The following is a 22,235-nucleotide window of genomic DNA, read 5'->3' as shown; positions in this document are numbered from 1 at the left end:
AGATTGGTTAAAAACCCTAATTTGACTATCCACCTTCATTAAAAATTGGGTTTCATTAAAGAAAGGCTTAATACCCTGATGGTCCCTATTTTCATTAAGTGTGTTCGAAATGGTCCTAGTTTTATTTCAGATTTTATCTCACTCACTATGCCTGAAGGGAATCCACGTGGCCAGTTAAATGCCACATCAACATTGTTCTGCACAGTTGGATTGTCTGCAGTTAACGATTTAAACGGCGTCTACAAAAAGGACCAAATTGAACGAAATTTACAATCTTTAGGACAACATTAAAAAAAAATGGAAACCAATTCGAATTTTACCAACCAAAATAGCGACCTAAAATTATAATTATAAACTATAAGTTCCTTTATTTTTGTTTGTATATATTTTACTTATCACAATTTTTAAGAATTAAATTTTTAAGTACGTTTTCTTCCCATTAACCAGCAAAATCGGAGAAAGAAAAAGCACATCAACCCACCTATTTAACGGCCGAGATTGTGTACCGGAAGCCCTTGACGCTTCACTGTGTGCGACAGTCAAACCCAGACGGTGACAGTGGCAGATTGCAGTATCCGCCGCCATTCGAAGCTGCAGAATGGCCATAACAGCCACCATTTCCGTTCCTCTCACATCCCCCACGCGCCGCAGTCTCGCCTCCCTCAATAATCTCTTCCCCCACTCTCCCCGATCCACTTTGCCCATTCCGCGACGCACTTTCAAGTACCCTAATTCCCGCCTTGTCGCCTCCTCCATGAGCACCGACGCCCCCGTCAAAACCCCCTCCGCTTCCTTCCTCAACCGCCTACAGACCGGCTTTCTCCATTTCGCCAAGTTCCACGGCCTCGGAAACGACTTCATTTTGGTGAGTTCATTTCCCTTCGCTTTCCCTTTATCGAATTAAGAACCGTTCGGTTTTTGACGCGTCGTTTTGAATAGATTGACAATAGAGACTCGTCCGAGCCTAGGATCACTGCAGAGAAAGCGGTTCAACTGTGTGATCGGAACTTCGGTGTTGGAGCTGACGGAGTTATCTTTGTATTGCCTGGAATCAATGGCACTGATTATACCATGAGGATTTTTAACTCTGATGGTAGTGAGCCTGAGGTAGTTCTTCTTACCAAGTCTCGTTCGTGTCTGTTTTCGTCTGAACGGGGTTGGGCCTAAGCTGAATTGCTGTAGAAAATAAGAAAGTTAAATACATTGAATTTTTTTCATAATTTAAAATCAACTTAGAAGCATTCTCATTTAACTTTTCCGAAAAGGGAAATGCATAAAAAAGTACACAAGTTGATTTTAATTACTAGGTGTTTTTTCCCCTGTAATGTAGAAATTTATCACTCAAACTTAAAAAAAAGTATATAATCTTAGTCTTTTTTATTATCACTGACAAGTTTGCTGTCACTAATCCGAGTGATGCTCATATCCGTAGATGTGTGGCAATGGAGTGCGATGTTTTGCCAAATTCGTTTCTCAGCTAGAGAGTTTAGAAGGAAGCCATAGGTACGGTTGTTCTTTCTATAACTTTTTCTGTTATGTTTCCTAATTGCTCTTTTCAGTCGCTTCAGCATCTCACTTTTTATGTCTTTTGTATGAATTGTGAGACCGTGTTCTTCTGAGCTCTTTTTTTTCTTTACGTGTAACAGATATCTGTAGAGATAAGATTATTGTGTCAGATAATATTGAAAATTAATTTACTAAGATGATGGTGATTTTTTTTATGATGCTTTAGCTGCCACCTCGGTCATTACCATTATATAGTAATGGATTAATGAGCTTAATGAAATTTCATCTTACAGTAATAATGTATTTTCTTACTTTGCAGTTTTACCGTTCATACTGGTGCTGGTCTTATTATACCTGAAGTCTTAGAGGATGGAAATGTACGTTATGTTACAAATATTTGCAATTTGCTTATTGATATGCGATATTGTTTTAAGGCATTGGCTCATGCAGCTCCTAAGATGCCTTAATCGGTTTAACGTTAGGAAGGAATATTCTTTGTCTCTTATCTGATATCGGTTCTCTTTCTCAAGATTGATAGAGAATACTAACTGTTTCAGGTAAGAGTTGACATGGGGGAACCGGTTCTTAAAGCCTCAGATGTGCCTACTAAATTACCTGCAAACAAGGATAGTGCTGTTGTTAAATCGGAGCTAGTCGTGGATGGAGTTATCTGGCATGTGACCTGTGTTAGCATGGGAAATCCACACTGTGTAACTTTCAGTAGAGAAGGATGTCAGGTCTTTATTTTGACATACAGTAGATATTTCATACGTACGATTTCCTTTTATGATGTATTACATAGAGCACTACATCTATTCAAAGGTATGAAATATTGTGGAATAGTATGAAGACGAGACATTAATCTATGGGATCTGTAAAATAATGTTATATATATACAAATACATGGATATTCTTGCATACAGTTGAATTTGGAATCATTTGTATAAAAAGAAACATAGCTCCTTTGAAATATAATTTTTAAGGTCAAAAAATATTTTTTAATTGCATCTTAAAAGTTAAAATGACAACTTTCATCTGTTGTGCTACAGTCTTACATGGATTAATATTTTTCTGTCTTTACTGCTTATACAATGTTTGTTTTAATCCTTGTTGCAACAGAATTTGCTAGTTGATGAATTGAAGCTAGCAGAAATTGGCCCAAAATTTGAACATCATGAGGTGTTCCCAGCACGAACTAACACAGGCAAGATTTTTCTATTTCTATGATTGAACTATGCTTGTTAACTTTGTTAAAATATGAAATTGGCTTATTACAACCAACAGAGGGAGTGAATTGGTTGTTTTTTAGAAAAGCAAGTTTTTTGTGTAAAAAGAATTTTTTTTCTTGAAAATATTTGGCAGAGTTTAGATTACTGCTTTGTAATGGTCATATTTGAATCAACAAAAAATTATTAAAAGAGAAGGAATAAAGAACAACACAAGAATTTTTATACTGATTTGATTCTTTAAGAATCTACATCCAGTTTATCCAGCAACCTTAACTGGAATCACTAAAACTTTAATCAAGTCAGTTGACAAGAAACTCCTATGCAAACTAGACAAGAAAAATTACACAATACCCTTGAAAGACTTTTTCAAGATCCAAAAAACAACACAAGAATTGAAGCTATCAATTGCCTACTAAAACACACCACACATTGGTCTAAAGTACAAATTAAAGAAGGTACAAAAGAGAAACAAGAAACTGTCACCTGGATTTATGACTGATGTTACATGGAAAGATCACCTATAGCCTTGAAGAACCTTAACTTCTTGGTTTTGAAAGATTTGCAAAAAGTTTTTGATGTCATCACTCTCAACATTTTTCTTACACGTTTTTCAGAATTGTTTTGAAGAAAGCCTTTCTTTTCTTTTAAAAAACAGTGATTGATTTCAAAAATTGATTGCAACTGCCCAGATTAATTGATTATGTTAATAACCGAAACTATTAATTTGTTCAACATCATTTCCAGAAAGCAATTTCCAAGAGATTAATCAGTTAGATACTTATTTTAATCGATTAAATACGAAAGATGTCATGTTTTTAAGCTTTGATTGATTTAATGAAGATCTAATTATCCATTTAAAAACAGGTTGTTTCAAGTCTTTATCTAGTTCAATTTGACTTGTGAAAAACATGCTTATCTTTCAATACCAGTAGAGAAGGTTCTTTAAGGCCTTTTACAATTTTAACTAAAGACTTCTTGGACATCATCAAAAACAAAACAGAGAATCAATTCTTCTTCTGACCTTATGTGAACTAACAAATTTTCTTACCTATGCTGACCCCACCACCTTTTTTTTTTTTAATTTATTTCTGCCAGTTGGGGCTTTTTATTTTATTTTTCTTCCTTGAGCAATATAGCTTTGATGGCAAGCTAAATGCACATTCTGGCAAATGGTGGTTACTGATTTAGTGACATGCAATTGTTCTTGGTTTAATGTTTGGTATCATGATATTGGTGGTATTTTCTCTAGGACTTGGTCGGACTGTATTAGTAGCTTAGGTTAGGGTCCTTGTATGAGCATATAATGTGCAATTATGGCTTGCTTTATTTATCAGCAAAATTTCACCCTTGATGTTTTGATTCCGTATGCATAGCTCAAATTAAATATCATCACACTAATACAGTTGTACTATATCTCACTAATTGTTTCTTATTTAATGTGCAGAGTTTGTGCAAGTATTGTCTAAGTCTCACCTTAAAATGCGTGTTTGGGAGCGGGGAGCAGGTTAGAATATTCTAAATAGCCATGATGTGTCAGATTAGTATTACTATTTGTTTGTACAATTGTCAGGGTAAGTTCAATTTTGAGTTCATGTTTTGTTGTGCAGGAGCAACCCTAGCCTGTGGAACGGGAGCTTGTGCTACTGTTGTTGCAGCTGTTCTTGAGGGTCATGCTGGGAGGGTAAGCTTGCTACTATGCTTGTAATAATATGAAAACTATTTATTTTTCATTAAAAGAATTTCATAATCGAAGTAGTCAATAAGGTCGAAGTGGCTGTATTAGCAATGGAGCATGGTGGTGTTCCGGTTTGGCATTGTGCAAATGCTGTTGTGCTGCATTTCTGTGTTTCTGTTTGAGTCATAGTAGTGGTGTAAGAGGGTGGCTGTGCACATTTAACCCCCCAAATAACCTCAATCATTAATTATTAGATAGGGCAGTTTTAGGATTTTAATTGTGTTTGTGTTAGCTTTTGAAGAGAAGCTCTTCTATTTCTTCCCTAGCCTTGTTCACCCTGAACTCAGACAATTCTTCTTGGCTGGTGACCTTTGTTCTTCTTTGACAACGGAGAACCTTTTCTGGCAGCCAGACCACTCCGTTGAAGTTATTCCTTTGAAGTTTTTCTTGTCTTTTCTCTGAATTCAGATTACCCTCTTTTATATGCTTTGTATTTTCCTTTTCCACTGCTGTGTATACTCTTTTTCTCTCTGTGTTCCTTTGTTCTCATTTTCTTTTTTAAAATCTGAGTCATGATTTGTGTCCATCGGTTCTTAGCATTATCAATAAATTGTCTAGTGTAGTCAAATGTTCCCAACAGGCCTGACCTTTGGTCCTTGCCATAATAAAAAAATTGTCAAGTGTTGTCGAATGAATTCCCAACAAATCTGTATTTAGTGCATAATAACAGTGTCTATTTGCAAAAAAGGGGTCGGCATTTACACTGTTTGTTTGGGGTGAAAAGGAGGGAGAAAGGATGGATTGGAAAGTGATGAATTTGGACGAAGTGAGTTGGGATGATCTGTGATGAAATACGTGGATGTCCCACATGTATGGTTTTCCTGGCTAGTAACATGAGAAAGAGGAGGAAAAGGATCTGGCAAGGTGAAATTGACCACATTACCCTTGCTTTTAGTTGAGTAACCCATGAATTGCATAACACATTCACAAACTAAAATGATTTGTCTTCCACACGGTGAAACATGATTTTGTCCTTTCGGGATTTTCCTGGAGAAATTGGCAAAGAGATGGAAAGCCTTTTGAAGGAGAAGCACGCTTCCAAAGATAGTTTTTCATATTTGGGCCTTGATGTCTTGCCATTTACCCTGGGCGTTGCAGGATAATTGATTATGTGGTGTGATATAATTGATTATGTATATTAATGACGTAATTGGTTATCCGTACATTTTTTGGAAACATCTTTGGCCATTAGGCATAAATCATAAATCCAATTGTCTTATTTTTAAGAAAAATGCGAAAGACAATTGCAAAATTGTCATTCATCACAAATTATCACTTTCCTTCTTTCCTCCCCAATCAAACACATAACTCTACATTTCCCCTCTCTTTCCTTTCTATTTCACTTTAACAAAACAATCTCATTTGACACCAATTTTCCACTTATTTCTTTTTATCTATTCCAATCCCTCAGTTTTTTTTTTTTTTTTTCACAGCATCCAAATAGAGGCTTAATGGATAGTTGTAGAGGGATTTATATTTTATCTATTTGTAGAGACTAAATTCACATACAAGCCTAAAAGGCAAGTTTTTACTCACTGTTCCCATGAAATAACTGCTTTGATTTTGCCATAATCTTTTTCATCTGTCAATTTGATACAGATATGCACGGTTGATCTACCTGGAGGGCCTCTTCAGATTGATTGGAGGGAGGAAGATAATCATGTGTATATGACAGGCTCAGCCGATTTAGTTTATTATGGATCTTTGCCTCTTTGATATGTTGCCCATTGTTAAACGTAATAGTTGGGTGAATTAGGAATTGCTGAATAATCTTTCCTTGGGAGGCGGACCTTTTGTTTTTACTGAATGTTTTAGTTACGAATTTAATCTCTTCCCACCCATTTGGTTGAACGAGTCACGATAATGCAGTACTGAGCTGAACGGTGCGTTGAATCGTGTGGATTTTAATAGCAGGTTTTAAGATTGTAAAATATGTAAGTTTGCTGTGCTTCTAGGGTACAACTGTTGGGGATTGGGATGATGTTAGTAGTGTAGTGGTTTCACAAAACAAATCTTATATGTAAGATGGTGAGAAAAGATACTCACTGTTTTCAGTTAATGCTGTAATAGGTGGATATATACCTCATTTTGTTTCAAAATCTCTACTTGGATACAATCAAAATAGTATAATTATTGAAACTTTTTCGTTATGTAAAATTTATTAAATATCTTTTCAGAAAAAGATGATACTATAGCTGTATTATATAAGCTTACTACAGAATTTGACGTGAAGAAGCTTCCAATAGGATTATTTGTCGTCAGAATGCACCCACTTTCTCTTCCGAAAGGTAGCAGGGGAGTGACTGCCGGTGTCACTTTATTTGCCTGCATTCTACAAGTAAAATTACAATAAGTCAAATGTTGTATTCTCTCGATCCATCCAAAATAAATATCACTTCTAGATCATCTGGCAAGGATTTTACTATAAAGTTTTATTTTTGACTTAATAGTTTATTTTTCTCTATTATTTTTAAGTGGCTTTCTATATATTTTTTTAAATGTAATAATTTAACCTTTTTGTCAAATTAATGGCAATGTTGTTATAAAGGTGAGGGTGTAACACCTGTCTTGTTCCTTCAAATGCGTTATGTTTGCAGCATATGAAAGATAAATAATCTCCATTACTCTTCGTTACTAGTTTTGCTAAGATGCAGGAATTTTATACAAGTCATGCTTTCAAGACTGAATTAAAGTGATTTCTTGCAAAATCTCAATTTTTAAGTGATCTTTATTATAGTTTCTGTTTCGAATGTCCTTTATTATTAAATAAACAATGATGGTAGGTGTCTGAAGCACACATGGATACAAAGTTTAAGAAAGACTGAACTTTGTTTTTGCATACCAAATCCACAACTTTTACTATTCACTTCGAAATTATCAAAAGTGTATCAGTATATATAAAACTTTTCAAAATAATATAAACCTTTTAAAGATATATATATATATATATATATATATATATATATATATATATATATATATATATATATAGAGTGTATTGGAGTATAACGATTTGAAGAAGTATAATCTAAACAAATTTATGCGTTTTTGTAATACTCGAAAACACAGCAATATAAACCTTTCAAAAACTATTTCCCTAATATAAATACATTAAACGATGATCAAGCATTCCATGATCTCGTGAAACGCGAATGAACAATCTTGTTCGGGTTCATCAAAATACAAGTTGAATGTCTCCGAAAACACATAACAGTGCGCAAGCAAAAAGCAAAATTCCAAACCTAAGACTGATTCTAGGTAGATGTGAACTGAACATTCTGGACAAGTAGTTGAAATAGGATGAAACTGCAGATCGGAATCCATACTCAGAGTAGTTGGATGAAAATCCCTTCTGTAAAGTATGGGACAAACGGTCAATCCGTTACTCAGTCAAACCTATCTTCACCAAAAAAAATCGAATAGTCATGATTAAGCGATCTATTATAGAAATTTGGATCGCAATTAGACTAATTCTAATAAAAAATAAATTGAAAAATTATAAATAGAAGTTAAAGTAGAGTGATAAATTAATTAACTTTAGTATCCAAGAATCTTTTAGCGTATTCCATCCATATTAGATAAGAAGCAAGAAGTTTTTGACGCCGGTTTGAAAGTAACAGTTCGACCTACGAAAAACCTACCAACTAAGTAGAAGTAGATATTAGAGGCGCGTTGCCTGTGTTGTTCACCAAAAAAGACCTAGAACTAGATAGGGAAGAAATCAAGGGATGGAATTTTCTATTAGGTGAAAATAAAGAATTATTTTTCCTGTTAACTTGGTAGAGGGATGACTGTGGTGGCAAAGTACAAACTAAACTGCCGCCCAAATTTGACTGGGTATGAAGTTTCACTACCCACATAGCATGCCGGATTCTGCTGCAAGTTCAAACATCCCCGTGTGAAAGCACATACAGCACGACCTTTCCGATGGTTCTACCAACCAACCCAGTTGGGAACACAAAGAAAAACATGATTTTTCGACCATTCAACCAAATCCATTTTCGGAATAACTCCTTTCCCTTTTTGTTCAAGTTCCCTTACACTAGAAACTACCGAGAATGTTCTGCGTATGGAAAAGGACACGTCGAAGTTTCGAGGAACTTTTGTGGGCCGTGGCTGTTCACTCGGTACTTAACGCGGCGAAAAGTTAAAAGTAGAAGTGAGCGTGTGGTACAAGCCTCACGTGGACCACATACTTTCACTCTCCAAATTATAAAGAAGACAAATTTAACGACAATATTCGCGAAGCAACTACGTAACCACTGGGGCGTTCCCGTCATTAAAATACAACTAGTCAAAAGCGTAGTCCAACATGTCTTTTTTATTCTAGTTTGAAAACTTAACATGCTTCAATTCCAAATCTTATAAATACTCATATACCATGTTCCAGAGTTTCTCATCACCGCCTTTGAATCTCATATATACTTTCATATAACAAACTCTTTCGAGACACACGACACCTTTTCCGTATTCAACATGGTAGCAATGAAGAGACAACGTGGTAACGAAGGATCGGAGAACTTAGATTTGGCAAAGTGTCTTATGCTGTTCTCTTGTCCTGAAGAAAGCAACAAAGCGCAAGAGAAAGGTTTTGGATCTCTGGAATTTGAGTGCAAGACGTGCAACCGCAGGTTCTCATCTTTTCAAGCACTGGGAGGGCACAGGGCAAGCCACAAGAGGCAGAAAGTTGAAGGGGAAGAACTGAAAGAACAGGGAAAAAGTCTTAGCTTGTGGAGCAAACCCAAAATGCACGAGTGTTCCATCTGTGGCCAAGAATTCTCTCTGGGGCAGGCTCTGGGAGGACACATGAGAAAACACAGAGGTATCAGCAACGAAGGCTTTGTTCCTATTCCTTCCATCGACCAAGTTATTGCGAAATTCCCAGTTCTGAAAAGGTCCAACAGCACCAGGGTTACGTGCTTGGACTTGGAGTTACACCTGTAGAAAATAATCATCTTCCTTCTCATACTTTTTCTAACATTTTCCCCGATACATGTATTCTTTCAATCTTTTCTGTAAATTCATTCGTTTTTTTTCCCTTGTAGATGATTTTTTTAGGCTCCTACTATTATTGATTCTTTATTAATACATTTGTTTCTCCCATACAATTTTTCTATTGCCGAATACACGTAACGATGATATATAATAGCTAACAAACTAACCAATAAAGCCGAAATTTAGAGTCATTGATGAGCACTTTTGCTGCACAACATTGATAGGTAAAAACATTTTGTGTAGCACATGAGTCTGATGCAGCTACAGTTTCTGACTCTTCATCGCAGTCCTTGTTGTTTGTAAATATTTATTGGAAAACTGTAGAATAAGAATATTGGATATTGCGTGGGATGGACAAAATTATATGGTTTTATTTTTTTAAATTGTAGTAACTAACAAAACTGTGTGTCTGTAATATTTGTCACTATTTCTCTGTTTTTTCTTTTGTGGATGATGCGTGAAGTTTCGTCTTCGTTAGATTCCTTTTTATCTAGAATGGAGCAAGTCAATTATATTATCTCCGCAATAATATTATGCTTGCAAGTTTCTTTTTCCTGTACTCCTTGGTTATACTTTTAAGTTTAAATCGATATTAAGAAATGTAAAGGGTTTAAATTTTTTTTTTCTAAGTTAAGTTTTGATGTTCAGTTTAGTCCTCGCTTTTAAAAATATCAACTTTTATTAAGTGATTTGTTGTTTATAACACTTTCCTTTAACAAATCACAATATTGGATACCTAGATATGAAAACATGTGATTTATTGTTTATTAAGTGTTGTCACGAGGACTGATTTGATACATTTTTCATATCATAAAGACTAAAGGTTGACATTTTTAAAAGCGGAGACTAAACTGAATATCAAAATAGGAAAAAAAAGGTTTAGACCAATTGTAAAGTATTATAGTTATTTAATAATAATTTAAGTGAATAAGAATGCAATGAAAAAGGACAATTTGTTTTAAATGGATTGTAATTTTTAGATTTATTATTTTGATATAGCATGTTAAAATTTTAAATCGAAATAAAACTATAAAATCATTTTCTTGTAAAATAAATATCTTCTTCAATTTCAATAAAGTGTCAATTTGAATTGTAAAGTATTTAAGAAAAATGAAGTATATAAATCAAAAAATAATATATTTACTGGAGGAGAAGTCACACAATTTAATAACAGATATTAAAAAAAATACTTTCACATAATAAAGGATCAAGCTTATAATTAAAGAAATAAGATTTAAATAGATAACATTATTTGACTAAATATTCTTATAAAAAGTAATGATCTTCGACATGAATCAAATTTGAATATGTCGTATAGTATAAATATTATATATATATATATATATATATATATATATATATATATATATATATATATATATATTGTACATTTTATTTATGCATAATTTATTTTCACTTAAATTAATTATTATCTTTATATTAAATTTCATTAATATTTTTTAATCCACTGATCATGATACTTGTCAGAAGATTAGGGTAATCGTTAGTTTGGATTTACCTAATTAATTTGAGAATTCAACTTGGATTTGGGTGTCGTCTATCCTAATTAAAGCTAACCCAAACTAAATTAATTAAATTCAATAATAATTAGTTGGAGTATTTCAAATTTGTGATTGATAAACTTAATGAAATGGAGTTAAATTCACGATGTGAAAATTTCCTATCACAAATTGTTCCGCATAGAATTTTAAGCATATTGTTTTAACTTTTACTATTATCAATTGATAAAATTATATATGAATTTTTTTGATAAATTATGCTTGTTTATTAAAATAATTAATGTAAACTATCATTTGATTGATCTTGAATAGAGATCCAAACAATCAGTTATATTTAAACATGATTATTTACTATTAATTTTAATAAAAGTATCTTTTACAAATAATTTCTAAACATAATGAACAAATCATAGAAAGGAATGATAATGTAAATACAAACAATTGGACCACTAATGACTTATATAACAGTAAATCGTTGACCTTCACATATTTAAATAATATGGAGTCCATTAATCCAAATTATTTTCTATTGTATTATTGGAATTGTATAAATACATTTTGAAAATTGAAACCTATTCAAACTGATATAAAATAGTTGTTTCATTTTGAGGTTTGACATGAATAAGGTTGATTGAGTGTAAGATTTAAAAAAAGACGATGATATTTTGATAACATTTTTTTATAACTTTTTTTATAACGGGACACATATCATTATTTTATTGGTTTATTTGAATTTACATTTAAAAAATATTTAAAACAGACCAATCATAAACTACTACATATACATTGTTAAAAAATTGTTAAAAAAATGTTGTTAAAAAAAGCTTTTCCTTAAAAAAAAATGCAGAATCACTGTTTCACTGCACCAACCAAATGTGAAACATAAAAGAAAAGTTTGTTTTTGTGACTGATTTTTCTTAATCCATTTATGCACACTTCCCCACAGCACATACACTTTGAACAGAGACCACACTTCTCAATCATATTTATCATTTACTATTCTATTAATTATTAACAACACATTTTATACTAATCACCATCAACTAATTTTTTCTTTTGAATGCTGCCCATTGCTTCCAACATTAAAATCATTATTATTTATTTTCAGAAGAATTCCATGTCATCTAGACTTTCTTACAATTCATTATTAAATTTCCTACTTACTAAAAATATTAATCTTTTGAATATGAGAAAGACATCACCTATCAATTATTTTTAATAATCTTTAAATTAAACGAGCTTAATATAACCTAGAAATCATGATTATAAATATAATCTTTAAATGATTTACAACTTCATCGATATAAATAAAAAGTAATTTTAAAAATTATGTCACTGACTAAAATAAAATAGTTAACAAGGTGATGTATCAAACTTAATATAAAAAAAGCTGTCTGTTTTATTAGAATTTTAAACTTAGGACTTTAGATTCATGAATTCTACTTATAAAAAGATTAAATTTTATTTGATTATTTTATTATAGTTGACACTGTATTCTGTTCTAAGTTTAAATATATCAAATGACCGTTTGTTGTTTGAAGGGAAAATGTGGGCGTGGTCGAAATTGCCGTCAGCAATTACTTAAGCAGTAAGGGCATAATTGTCTTTTCAAAAAGTCAAAAGCCGGTTCAGTACAAAAAATAGTCAAAGAAACGAAGTCGTCGAGTTTGAGACTTTTAAGTAGCATTTGTATTAATGAGAAATTATAAATCTTATTTTTGTTTTTATCTTTTATTTTCCTCTCTTCTTTTTTTAGCCGAATTCAAAAGAAAAATAAAATATAAAAATTCAGTTCAGCTTCTCTTTACTTTCTTAACATTAACAGTAACTTTCATTACGAAAAAAATACTTTACAATATTTTTGAAAAATTGAAAAAGATTAGTTACGCACGAGAAATGTTAATATTGGTCAAGTTTGTAATATAAAAAATGTTAAGAAAAGTTTGTATTTTTTTTTCATTTTTATTCCGTCAAATATTATTATTTGTACCTGTGTTATGACATATGAAATAATCAAGTGCACAATATTTTCTAGAATTAGATTGGTGAGTCGTATAAGTTCTACAAGGCTTAAACTTTTTGAATGTTTGACCACCTTATAAAAAAAAACCAGTGAAACATCTCCATGGTCAATACTATCATATTGATATTTCTTTAAAGAAAAAAGAAAAAAGAAAAAATAAATATGTAATAGATATTCATAAAATCGAAATACATGTATCTCATTGCTTGAATTACGTATTCAACGTTATTTTCTTTTCATCAGTGTTAGCACATTGTGATACCAGCATGACAAAGCAACATACAGGTGGAAAAGCAGGTTACCCCGTTGATTCTCTTAAATTGCCATTTATATTTTTTGTTTTACTTTTCAATTTCTCTCAATTTTTTTTAATAATGAAAATCTCATAAAAATGGTTGTCGATGTAGAAAAACATTTTCGTATATGTCAACGCACGCAGTTCATCTTCAACCTTTAAACAATCAAAATCAAATTATTCATTGTGACATATATTTTATTAATTCGTTAATGAATTTGACTATATATATATAGAAATAAAAACGTGGTGTTCCTATCCTCTTATATTTTATATACAATTTCAGGAGTTTCAAAGAACAATCAACGCACCAAGTTGCACTTGTTGTAGGGTAGCTAGCTCACTATCCATGACCCGTTCAGGTGCACAACACGCGGTTTTCGATTCATCAGCATACATTCTCTGTGAAATACCCAAAAGAGACAAACCCTCACGCCAGACATTTCAAAACAGAAGGGCATTTCTGTCATTTTCTCTTCAAAGTACGACCAGTCGCCACCCTCAGTCTTAGGTTTGTTACTTTAAAGTATACACTTTTTTCTTAAATTTCAAGCACTGATTGCTACTAATATAAGAAAGCCTTCGTAATTAGTTTATTTAAATCAGTCAAATTCCTTGACTTTTTCTTTTTGTGTGTGTGTGTGTGGAAGAGCTTTATAAATAGAAACCTCCATGTCCATGTTTTACTCACCAATCCCAGAACAGAAAAAATCTTTCATGAATATGAAGAGACAGAGAGAAACTGAGGGGTTTGCAACGATTGATTTGGCAAATTGTCTAATGCTTCTATCATGCCCCCAACAAAATAAGTTACAGAGAAAACATGTTGAGGATGTGGAATTTGAGTGCAAGACATGCAAGCGAAAGTTCTCGTCTTTTCAAGCATTGGGTGGCCATAGGGCTAGCCACAAAAGGTCGAAACTTGAGGGAGATGAACTCAAAGCACAGCCTATAGGTCTAAGTTTGGGAATTAAGAAACCCAAAATGCACGAGTGTACCATTTGTGGACAAGAATTCTCATTGGGACAAGCACTTGGAGGCCACATGAGAAGACACAGAGCTTCCATTAATGGAGATTTTTCTTCAGTTAAGTATGTTGCACAAGTACCCATTTTGAAAAGATCAAATAGCACGAGGGGTATGTGCATGGACTTGAACCTAACACCCTTAGAGAATGACTTCAATTTATTGTTTGGAAAAACCTCACTCAATGCTGGTGCCTTAGTCTGATTCTTTACTCTTTTTTTGTTTTCCATTCATTGTATTTAGTTTTCTTCTTTTCAGAATTTCTATTAGTTTGCATTCTTTTATTTTTGTTTTATTTTCAATTCGTGTAATGCATTCTTTCAATTTTTTTAACGTGAGTTGTAATATTAGATGAAACAAGCTCTAACAATAGTTTTGTTGAATTTATCTACATTTTTGTTTCATGCATTTTCTCAAAAAGACAAGACAAAAAGACAAATATTTGTAAGGCAAGTTCGTGAAAGAAAAACACTTAACAAACTTACATAGTATCAAAATTGATGTTCGCAGAATGGGAAAGATAAAAATCAAGTAATTATAACGTGTTAAAAAAAGGCTTACCAAAATTTTGTAGTAGATCCCTAAAGTAAATAAATAATAAGAAAGAGTAAAACAAGAAAATTAAGTTGAACTTTGCTTAACATTTAATAAAATTCACTTTTTCATCTGTTTTTTCTGCTAACATGGTATTAGGAGAAGATTAATTTCTCATCACCTTTTTTCGCAACCGATTCTGTTACAGTTATGATCTTTAACTTCTACCTTTCTTTCTTGGCTGCAATTTCTTTTCTTTTATGGTTACTTCATCTGTTACTTTCGCATCATTACAAATACAACACACACTATTACATTCACCCTAACGAGAATCTTCCACTAGTGCTTGTTTCTCTTATTCCTGAAGGTCACAGGTATTGTGGGTGGGCTCATTCGATGTCTATGTCACTACAAATGCAGAATAAATTTGGCTTTGTTGATGGTTTCATTCCTTGTCCAACTATGACAGATTAAAAAAGAATAAATTGTTGATGGTTTTAAGAAAATTGTTCCCAAACTTAAATCTTTTAAAGCACATTAAAAAGAAAATGACTAAAAGAACCATAGAACTTATTGGATGTAAATTTAGTTTATTTTTTGTTAGTTTGTTACATTCTGTTTTCCTACAGTTTCGCACAATTGTACACAGTTGTAAAGCTACTTTGTATATAAGTTGAACTTTGCTATAAATTTATAATAATAGATATAAATAATGAAATAAGGTTTAAATAGATAACATTATTTGATTCTAAAAAATTCTTTTAAAAAATAATAGGGAGAACATTGTATGCCTTAGTTTGATTCTTTACTCTTCTATTGTTTTGCATGTCCAATAACAACACATATCACTAGGATAAGTTATAATCTGGCTCTGATACCATGTTAAAAGTGAATTTTAAACTTAACTCAACTCCACCAAACTGTCTTGTAGGATGAGGTTTGCATCCACCTATATACAATATATTCACATTATTTCTAATCTACCTAGAACTTCCAACAATAAAACAAGAAAAAGATTTAAGAAAATTGTTCACAAACTTAAAAATTGTACAGCAAATTAAAAAGAAAACTAAAAAAAAAATCATACAACTAAGTGTGATTTTCAACAGAAGATAATAGAATACGAAAAGTCAAACAGTTAAAGGAATATTTTAAAAAATAAAAGGACTTAAACGATACGAGAAACATTTTTGCAATACTAGGATAAAATATTTACTCCCAATTCATAATTTTTGTTTATAAAATGTTGTGGTATTCAAGAATGGGACTATTGATGAAGGTGTTATAATGCAACACAGAGTTTCACGGCATGGACTTGTGAATGAATGTAAAATCCTTTCATTCATCCTTTTTCTTGTGATAAACTAACCTAGCTACAAGGTTAAGAGTTCAATGGAGATAGGTAACATTATCATAAAATCATTAAATAACAACTAACACTAAACATAATTAAATATTATATTCACTAAATTAGATATTATTTTATTAACTAAAAAGTATTTGTATTTAAAATGGTTTTTATTATTAATAAAAAAATTATAATTAATTTGTGGATTAGAGTTTAAATTTGTTTAGTTATTAATGTTTTAGTTACTTAATATTATTGATTCTAGATCAGTCTTATTAAGGTATTAAAGATCTTTCATATTAATTTCGAGTCCAATGTCATTGTGAGGCACATAAATGTATATTGCATGAAAAACACACAACGTAAAGTCAAATATATAATAGCGTCTGACGTAAACGACATGTTTTATGTCAAATAATAAAATGTCTTACGTAAATTGTTTTTATTTATTTACAAAAATGTGAGCATATTTTTTGTATATAAATTATTATTTTTGTGTTAACGTTTCTATTTAATAAAATGTTAGGGATTAATTTGAGTTCACAAACCAATTACATTTTTATTAATAATAAAAATTATTTTACATATGAATAATTTTTAATATATAAAATGATATTTAATTTAATTAATACAGTGAATAATTATCTTTTGCCTTTAAATTTAGTTTGTTATTTAGTGCTTTTTTTTCAATGTAAGTGAGGTGGAGTAAAGGAAGCAAGAATAGGTGGTTTCAGTGGTGGAGTGATGAAATAGTGATAGAATGGTGGGAGATAAATTAGTGAATATTATGTGACAACAAATTATCACAAAATCATTGTTGGATGACTTTTATTTCGTTTTATGTTTTATTTTGTCTGTTGGTGGCTGCTAAGCTTACTTTGGAAAAGTTTCTACTCGTTACATGTAATTCTGATCTCAATGCACTCAAGGACGAGACCTTGCTTTCATGGAAGCACTGAACAAGCACTTCAAATCTTCAAGCACAAGTTTCCTCTGTTAGTGTTGATATGAGTAAATAGTTTGGATTGTAAACACCTTTCCTGGTTGATTATCAACCACAGCGCAGGTGTTTAAATATTTCCTTGTCGAGAACAAAAGGGAACCATGAAAGATATGTATAGCTAATTATGTCAAGACCCAATGGTCTTGTTCATAGTGCATTTTTTAGTCCTGACACGATGGACTTGTCATTGAGATTAACTAAACCTCTGTTTTATTTCTTCTTTATTGTTTTCCAATAGTTTCACCGTAAGATTTACTTGAATAAATTTACAGAGCTATTTACTTGTTTTATTTCATTGACTAACATATTTGAATGACTAACATATCAGTTGTGTTAGGCAAAGTTTCCTTGCATAGCTATAGGAAAAGTTTTATATAATGCAAAGTTTCCTTATGCAGAAAAATGATTTTCACCAACCCTGTTTTATAGTATCATACATGCCGAGCAGAATTGAAAATCAAATTTCATTATATTAGATTCACTTGTTAATTGGATGGTGTCATTTCAAGTGGTTGGAATAAATAAATCTCCAGCCTCTGAAATTTGTAGCTATTCTGAATTAGAAATCGATCCTTGATATGGAGCTCTGCATCAATATAACTAGTATTTGAAATTGTTCAGTCTTCTTTTGTTGGGATTTTCTTGCCTTATATTAAAACTTGCTTTTGACATATCAGAGTGTGGTAAATATTAAAAACCTCTACTGCTGCATAATATTTCAAGGATGAAATAACTAAGAACTTGTATATTTATTTTGAAAAATATTTTTTAACATATCTAAATTTTTTACATTCATTTGACACTGTTTAGTTACTCTTTTCTCTCTTTTTTTTTCTGTCAAACAGGCGTTTGGATCTCATACATGTTCATCTCGTGCTATGGTGCCTAAGTTACTTAAATGTTCTTCTTTGCTGTTGCTCTTTTCTATTGTTTGCTTGGCTGACAACATATTCTTTTCAGTAATTGTACTTGATGACTGGTAGTCTTTGCTTTTACCCCCACACCACCATATACAGTCCTACAATAATCACGATAGCATCAATTGCCCTGTAAAAAAATTCAGATTTATTTAGTTTAATTTTCTTATGAGTTTTTAGTGAGTTTTCTGGGCATGTGATTCGGTTTCCTATTACCTTCCAAGGCACATTTGTTCTGCCAGAAAGAAGGAGCCCATGATAGTCACAATGACCATGCAGAGAGGGTTAAAAGTAGTCACAAAGACCGGACCTCTATCTTTCATCATCACTCCTTGGATGTAATAAGCTAATCCTGAGCAAACTATGCCCTGCATGAGAATACTTTGTAAATTTAAACATGATATAATAGTCCAAAATTAATTAGTAAATTCGATAATTTATGCATGAAGGTAGTGTGGTGGCATTTATAAATTCTATTTTAAAGTTAATCTATCAGTGTCTGCAATAAATATATAGTTTATGGATGACAATGCTGATCCAGTGTGCGAGCATGGAATTCTTGAGTGGTCCTGGACCAGTGATTCTCAATTAATAACCAAATGACATAAAGTGTCTGTAACTTTTTTTCCCCTAAATTGAAAACCTTAAAATTCATGCCATGCAGAAACAAACATAATTATGATACCTTCACAACCTAATCACTTTAAAACAAACTTATGTATTATTTTCTTACACTCAGACGTAGATGTGTATTTTTGTTATGTTTGATCAACTATAATAGTAAATAACCTACACTGTAGACAGCAACAAACAATTTCGTGTCCCATTTCAGAGACCAAGCTGAAAAGTTATTCCTTTCCATAACCAGTGCCACTATGCCACCTTCAACCGTTCCCAATAAGCATATCCATGCTGTAAGAGAGAGCTCGGCAGGGTAAGCTTCAATGGTAATAGCCTAGAGCAAGAGAAGAAATTGTATTAGTGACCCCATGAAATCAGAAGAAAAATGTGATTGGGATTTATTCTTTATCAACAGCGATAGATAGATGATGATGATAACTCACTTGGAGAATCATGAAACAAGCGCAACTAAAGCAGCTAATTATGATCATCACTGATCCCTTTATTGCATGTTCAAGATTTACCCCACCATTTTGCAGGTTGTTTGTATTGTTAGCGTGTGTTCCAAAAAGATCAAGTATTGGACCCTTTATCAGTGTCATGATCATGGCACCTGCAACAGTTGCTAAAGTTCCCACCACCTTTGCTTGACTGCGTGTGCTTTTTAATTTTATCTTCTCAAGCCTGGGATTGCCACTCAAGTTTCAGATAGATTTCATGAAAATAGGACATAGAGTTCGTTTCATATCTAACATTTTTTTGTGTTTTACAGATAGATATTGAAGTGGTTTAATGCATCCAGTTACAGATAGATATTGACGTAACATTTAAAATGTGTTCCATTCTTGTATGAATTGAGCTCATACACCCTCTAAAATAGAATCCAACAAAACTTATGATGTCTTTTTAGACATAAACCAGAATTGTTGAAAGGCATGAGAATTTTACCTAAGAATCCAAGCCATGACAAAGGTAATGGTCGGGAGAATATTGTACATGGAAACAGCAAAGGCTGCTGTGCTGTATTTCATCCCCAAAAAGTATAAATTTTGACTAATAACTGACCTGCATAAGAAATAAACGAGTTAAGGGCATGAATATTGCATGGTTAGCAGAAACAGTAAAAAGCATGCATGCATGAAATTACTCTAGCAGGCTGAGAATCATTATCTTCATGAAGATTGAGAACGCCATCTTCAGCTTCACTCTCCTGTTAAAAGTATTGCAGCATTACTTCAATAATATATTCACACAAATAATCATACACACAAATGGAAGAGAAAAACATACTTCTCCACGAAAACTACAAAAGGAGCCATGACAACAAAGGCAAAAACATAACAGTACACAACAAATACATAGTTACTCATTCCCCTGTTGAGTGCAGTCTTGGATAGAACATTCATAGTTAGAAATCCAAAAATATATAAAGATTTTTGGTAATGAGAATCTCTTCCCCAACCGACCCAACAACAAAAATATCCAAACTGCAAGAAAACTACACCATAACAACCCATTTTGTTTCAGCTTGGACTAGGTGTGTTTATATAGTGGGGGTGGCGTGCACATGAATTGGTGCACCACAACACATTTTATACAAAATATCTTCGTATACTCACGGGATGGATCTTCGAACGCTCACGGGATGGGATGGGGGATTGCCTTGCCTTAATTAGCAGCACTTTTATCAAAAACTGCAGAGGTACTCTTGAATGCTTTGAGTGCCCATTTGTGGACGATGATGGGATATGGCCACATGAGAAGACAGAGAGTTTCCCTCAAATTATTATCACAATCATTGTTGGATGAATGGGTGCATTGTATGTAATCCGATATTATTCATCGCACAATAAATTAACATTTCTTTACCGAAAGTTTGAATATAAATCCTGTTTGCATTTCAGCCATATATTTGAATTGAAAAAAACTGTATGTGAAATTTTATTATGTTTGACTTATTTATAGTTTGAATCATACAATTTTCCTACAGCCACACTGCTGCAAAATCTAGACCATGGATGAATGTTGCATAGAAGTTAATGAAGTGAAAGAATGTGATACAATAACCGTAATATATATCATTATTAATGCATTCAGGAAAGGGAACATTTTTCAACTCTTCCCATAATTTATGATTAGTCGTGGGCAAAGCCGGCAACCTTATCATTAGAATCAGACACGAATACTGAAGTCAGTTATTACGAAATCATCAATCTCTCAAATTAATTATTTCAAGTTGGAATTCAGTACAACTTTCCCTATGGATTCTGTTGCAAACTTTATAGTGTACTACCATTGTGCCTGGACGCATTAATATTTTCATAACATTAAATTTTATCAACGACAATTATATCACTATTAGTAATACTATGAATTTCCTTCTAGAAAAAAAAAATCCTCTTTAACATTTTTTCATAACAGAATACTTTTACTTTGGTCATCTCAAAATGGTAACATAAAAAATGAAGAGAGCCTTATAATAGACCCAAAGAACATATACGGGACTTGTCAAAGTAATTTAACAACGTTGAACAATTATTGTCTATTATTTAATTTGAATGGTTGATGGTTCAATAAGCCCTGAATCTCTTTCTGTGCGTGAATATTTGAATCCTTGAGTTCTCATCCAAACCTTCCATTATTGTGTAATAGCATTAAGAAAAACATTAATTGTGGTTGATATTACGAGCAATAATATCCAAATCCTCTCATATTCACGTCATATAGACCACTTGATGATTCGAGGAAAGTCAAAATTCCCCAATAGTCAACTTCTACAACTCCATTAATATAATATGTGTTACTATCAAAAATTTGCATGCTTTACTCACTTCCAAATTAATGGGTTGGTTGATTTCCTTTCAAATGTCTTGTCACTGTTGTGAAACATGCCCAACATTCAAACATTAAATCATCTAATGCAAGTGGCACTGCACTCCAGGTTTATGTTCCTAAATGACAGGTCCATTACAACGTTCAGTAAAAATGACTTATCAAAATGAGATCATTATTTACGATATCATTCTCTGTCAAGCATCACAAGATTCCATGTGAATCACGTTTTTTATTGTCCATTTTAATTGTTTACTATTAAGAATAGAAGTTTAGGTTTAAAAGCAAATTATGCAATTATTGTACTTAAGGGTTGATTGAGTGAAATTATCTCCATTAATCAAGAGAAAAGAAAAAGAGTTGGTAGCAGACAATTATACAGTATCGTCATTGCTGACGAATTTTTCCTTACATTTTGCTTCATATGGTTGCGACTACCACTAGTGGTCAGCATAATGTTCGCATGCATAATTTTCTCTCATTAGCTAATTCCTTGTGTTTTCATTCATAAAGTTTGTTATTTCTTTCCTTTATCAAAATCTATTTGTTACGGTTGAAGATAGAATTTAAATTTAAATTATTGTTGCACTTAGTTAAAAATAAATTTTAAATATTTAAAGTTGTTTTTTGTTTTAAATTGTTTTCTACTTT

At 32.2% G+C, this 22,235-nt stretch overlaps 4 protein-coding genes across 6 annotated transcripts; 3 read left to right on the top strand and 1 right to left on the bottom strand.

Annotated features, from left to right (window-relative positions):
• Positions 1-447: 447 nt before the first annotated feature.
• Positions 448-6,529, top strand: LOC106757894 (diaminopimelate epimerase, chloroplastic). Of its 2 annotated transcripts, none has more exons than XM_014640747.2 (9): positions 448-865; positions 940-1,107; positions 1,433-1,503; positions 1,826-1,883; positions 2,064-2,243; positions 2,626-2,710; positions 4,180-4,239; positions 4,343-4,416; positions 5,904-5,990. In XM_014640747.2, the coding sequence occupies exons 1-9, from the start codon at positions 599-601 to the stop codon at positions 5,967-5,969; spliced, it is 1,029 nt and encodes a 342-aa protein (XP_014496233.1). In that variant the 5' UTR covers positions 448-598; the 3' UTR covers positions 5,970-5,990. The 2 variants fall into 2 exon arrangements, with proteins under 2 accessions (XP_014496233.1, XP_014496232.1); XM_014640746.2 differs by lacking the exon at positions 5,904-5,990 and adding an exon at positions 6,070-6,529 and having other exon boundaries at positions 451-865.
• A 2,324-nt stretch (positions 6,530-8,853) lies between these two features.
• Positions 8,854-9,535, top strand: LOC106757142 (zinc finger protein ZAT11). The gene has a single exon (XM_014639740.2). It carries the CDS (start codon positions 8,947-8,949, stop codon positions 9,412-9,414), a length of 468 nt encoding a protein of 155 aa, XP_014495226.1. The 5' UTR covers positions 8,854-8,946; the 3' UTR covers positions 9,415-9,535.
• A 4,470-nt stretch (positions 9,536-14,005) lies between these two features.
• LOC106757141 (zinc finger protein ZAT11) lies at positions 14,006-14,637 on the top strand. Its single transcript, XM_014639739.2, has one exon. The coding sequence runs from the start codon at positions 14,021-14,023 to the stop codon at positions 14,531-14,533; it is 513 nt and encodes a 170-aa protein (XP_014495225.1). The 5' UTR covers positions 14,006-14,020; the 3' UTR covers positions 14,534-14,637.
• A 3,402-nt stretch (positions 14,638-18,039) lies between these two features.
• On the bottom strand, positions 18,040-20,219 carry LOC106757634 (WAT1-related protein At2g37460-like). Of its 2 annotated transcripts, XM_014640351.2 has the most exons (7): positions 20,043-20,219; positions 19,900-19,962; positions 19,701-19,817; positions 19,196-19,436; positions 18,925-19,086; positions 18,348-18,499; positions 18,111-18,261 (listed from the first exon to the last, which is right to left on the bottom strand). In XM_014640351.2, the coding sequence occupies exons 1-7, from the start codon at positions 20,156-20,158 to the stop codon at positions 18,207-18,209; spliced, it is 906 nt and encodes a 301-aa protein (XP_014495837.2). In that variant the 5' UTR covers positions 20,159-20,219; the 3' UTR covers positions 18,111-18,206. The 2 variants fall into 2 exon arrangements, with proteins under 2 accessions (XP_022634892.1, XP_014495837.2); XM_022779171.1 differs by having other exon boundaries at positions 18,040-18,232; positions 19,900-20,133.
• Positions 20,220-22,235: the final 2,016 nt, after the last annotated feature.

This window comes from Vigna radiata, chromosome 3 (assembly GCF_000741045.1).
Source record: "Vigna radiata var. radiata cultivar VC1973A chromosome 3, Vradiata_ver6, whole genome shotgun sequence".
NCBI lineage: Eukaryota > Viridiplantae > Streptophyta > Magnoliopsida > Fabales > Fabaceae > Vigna > Vigna radiata.
Note: the sequence above shows the minus strand (reverse complement) of the source record. Positions and strands in the feature narration are given on the sequence as shown.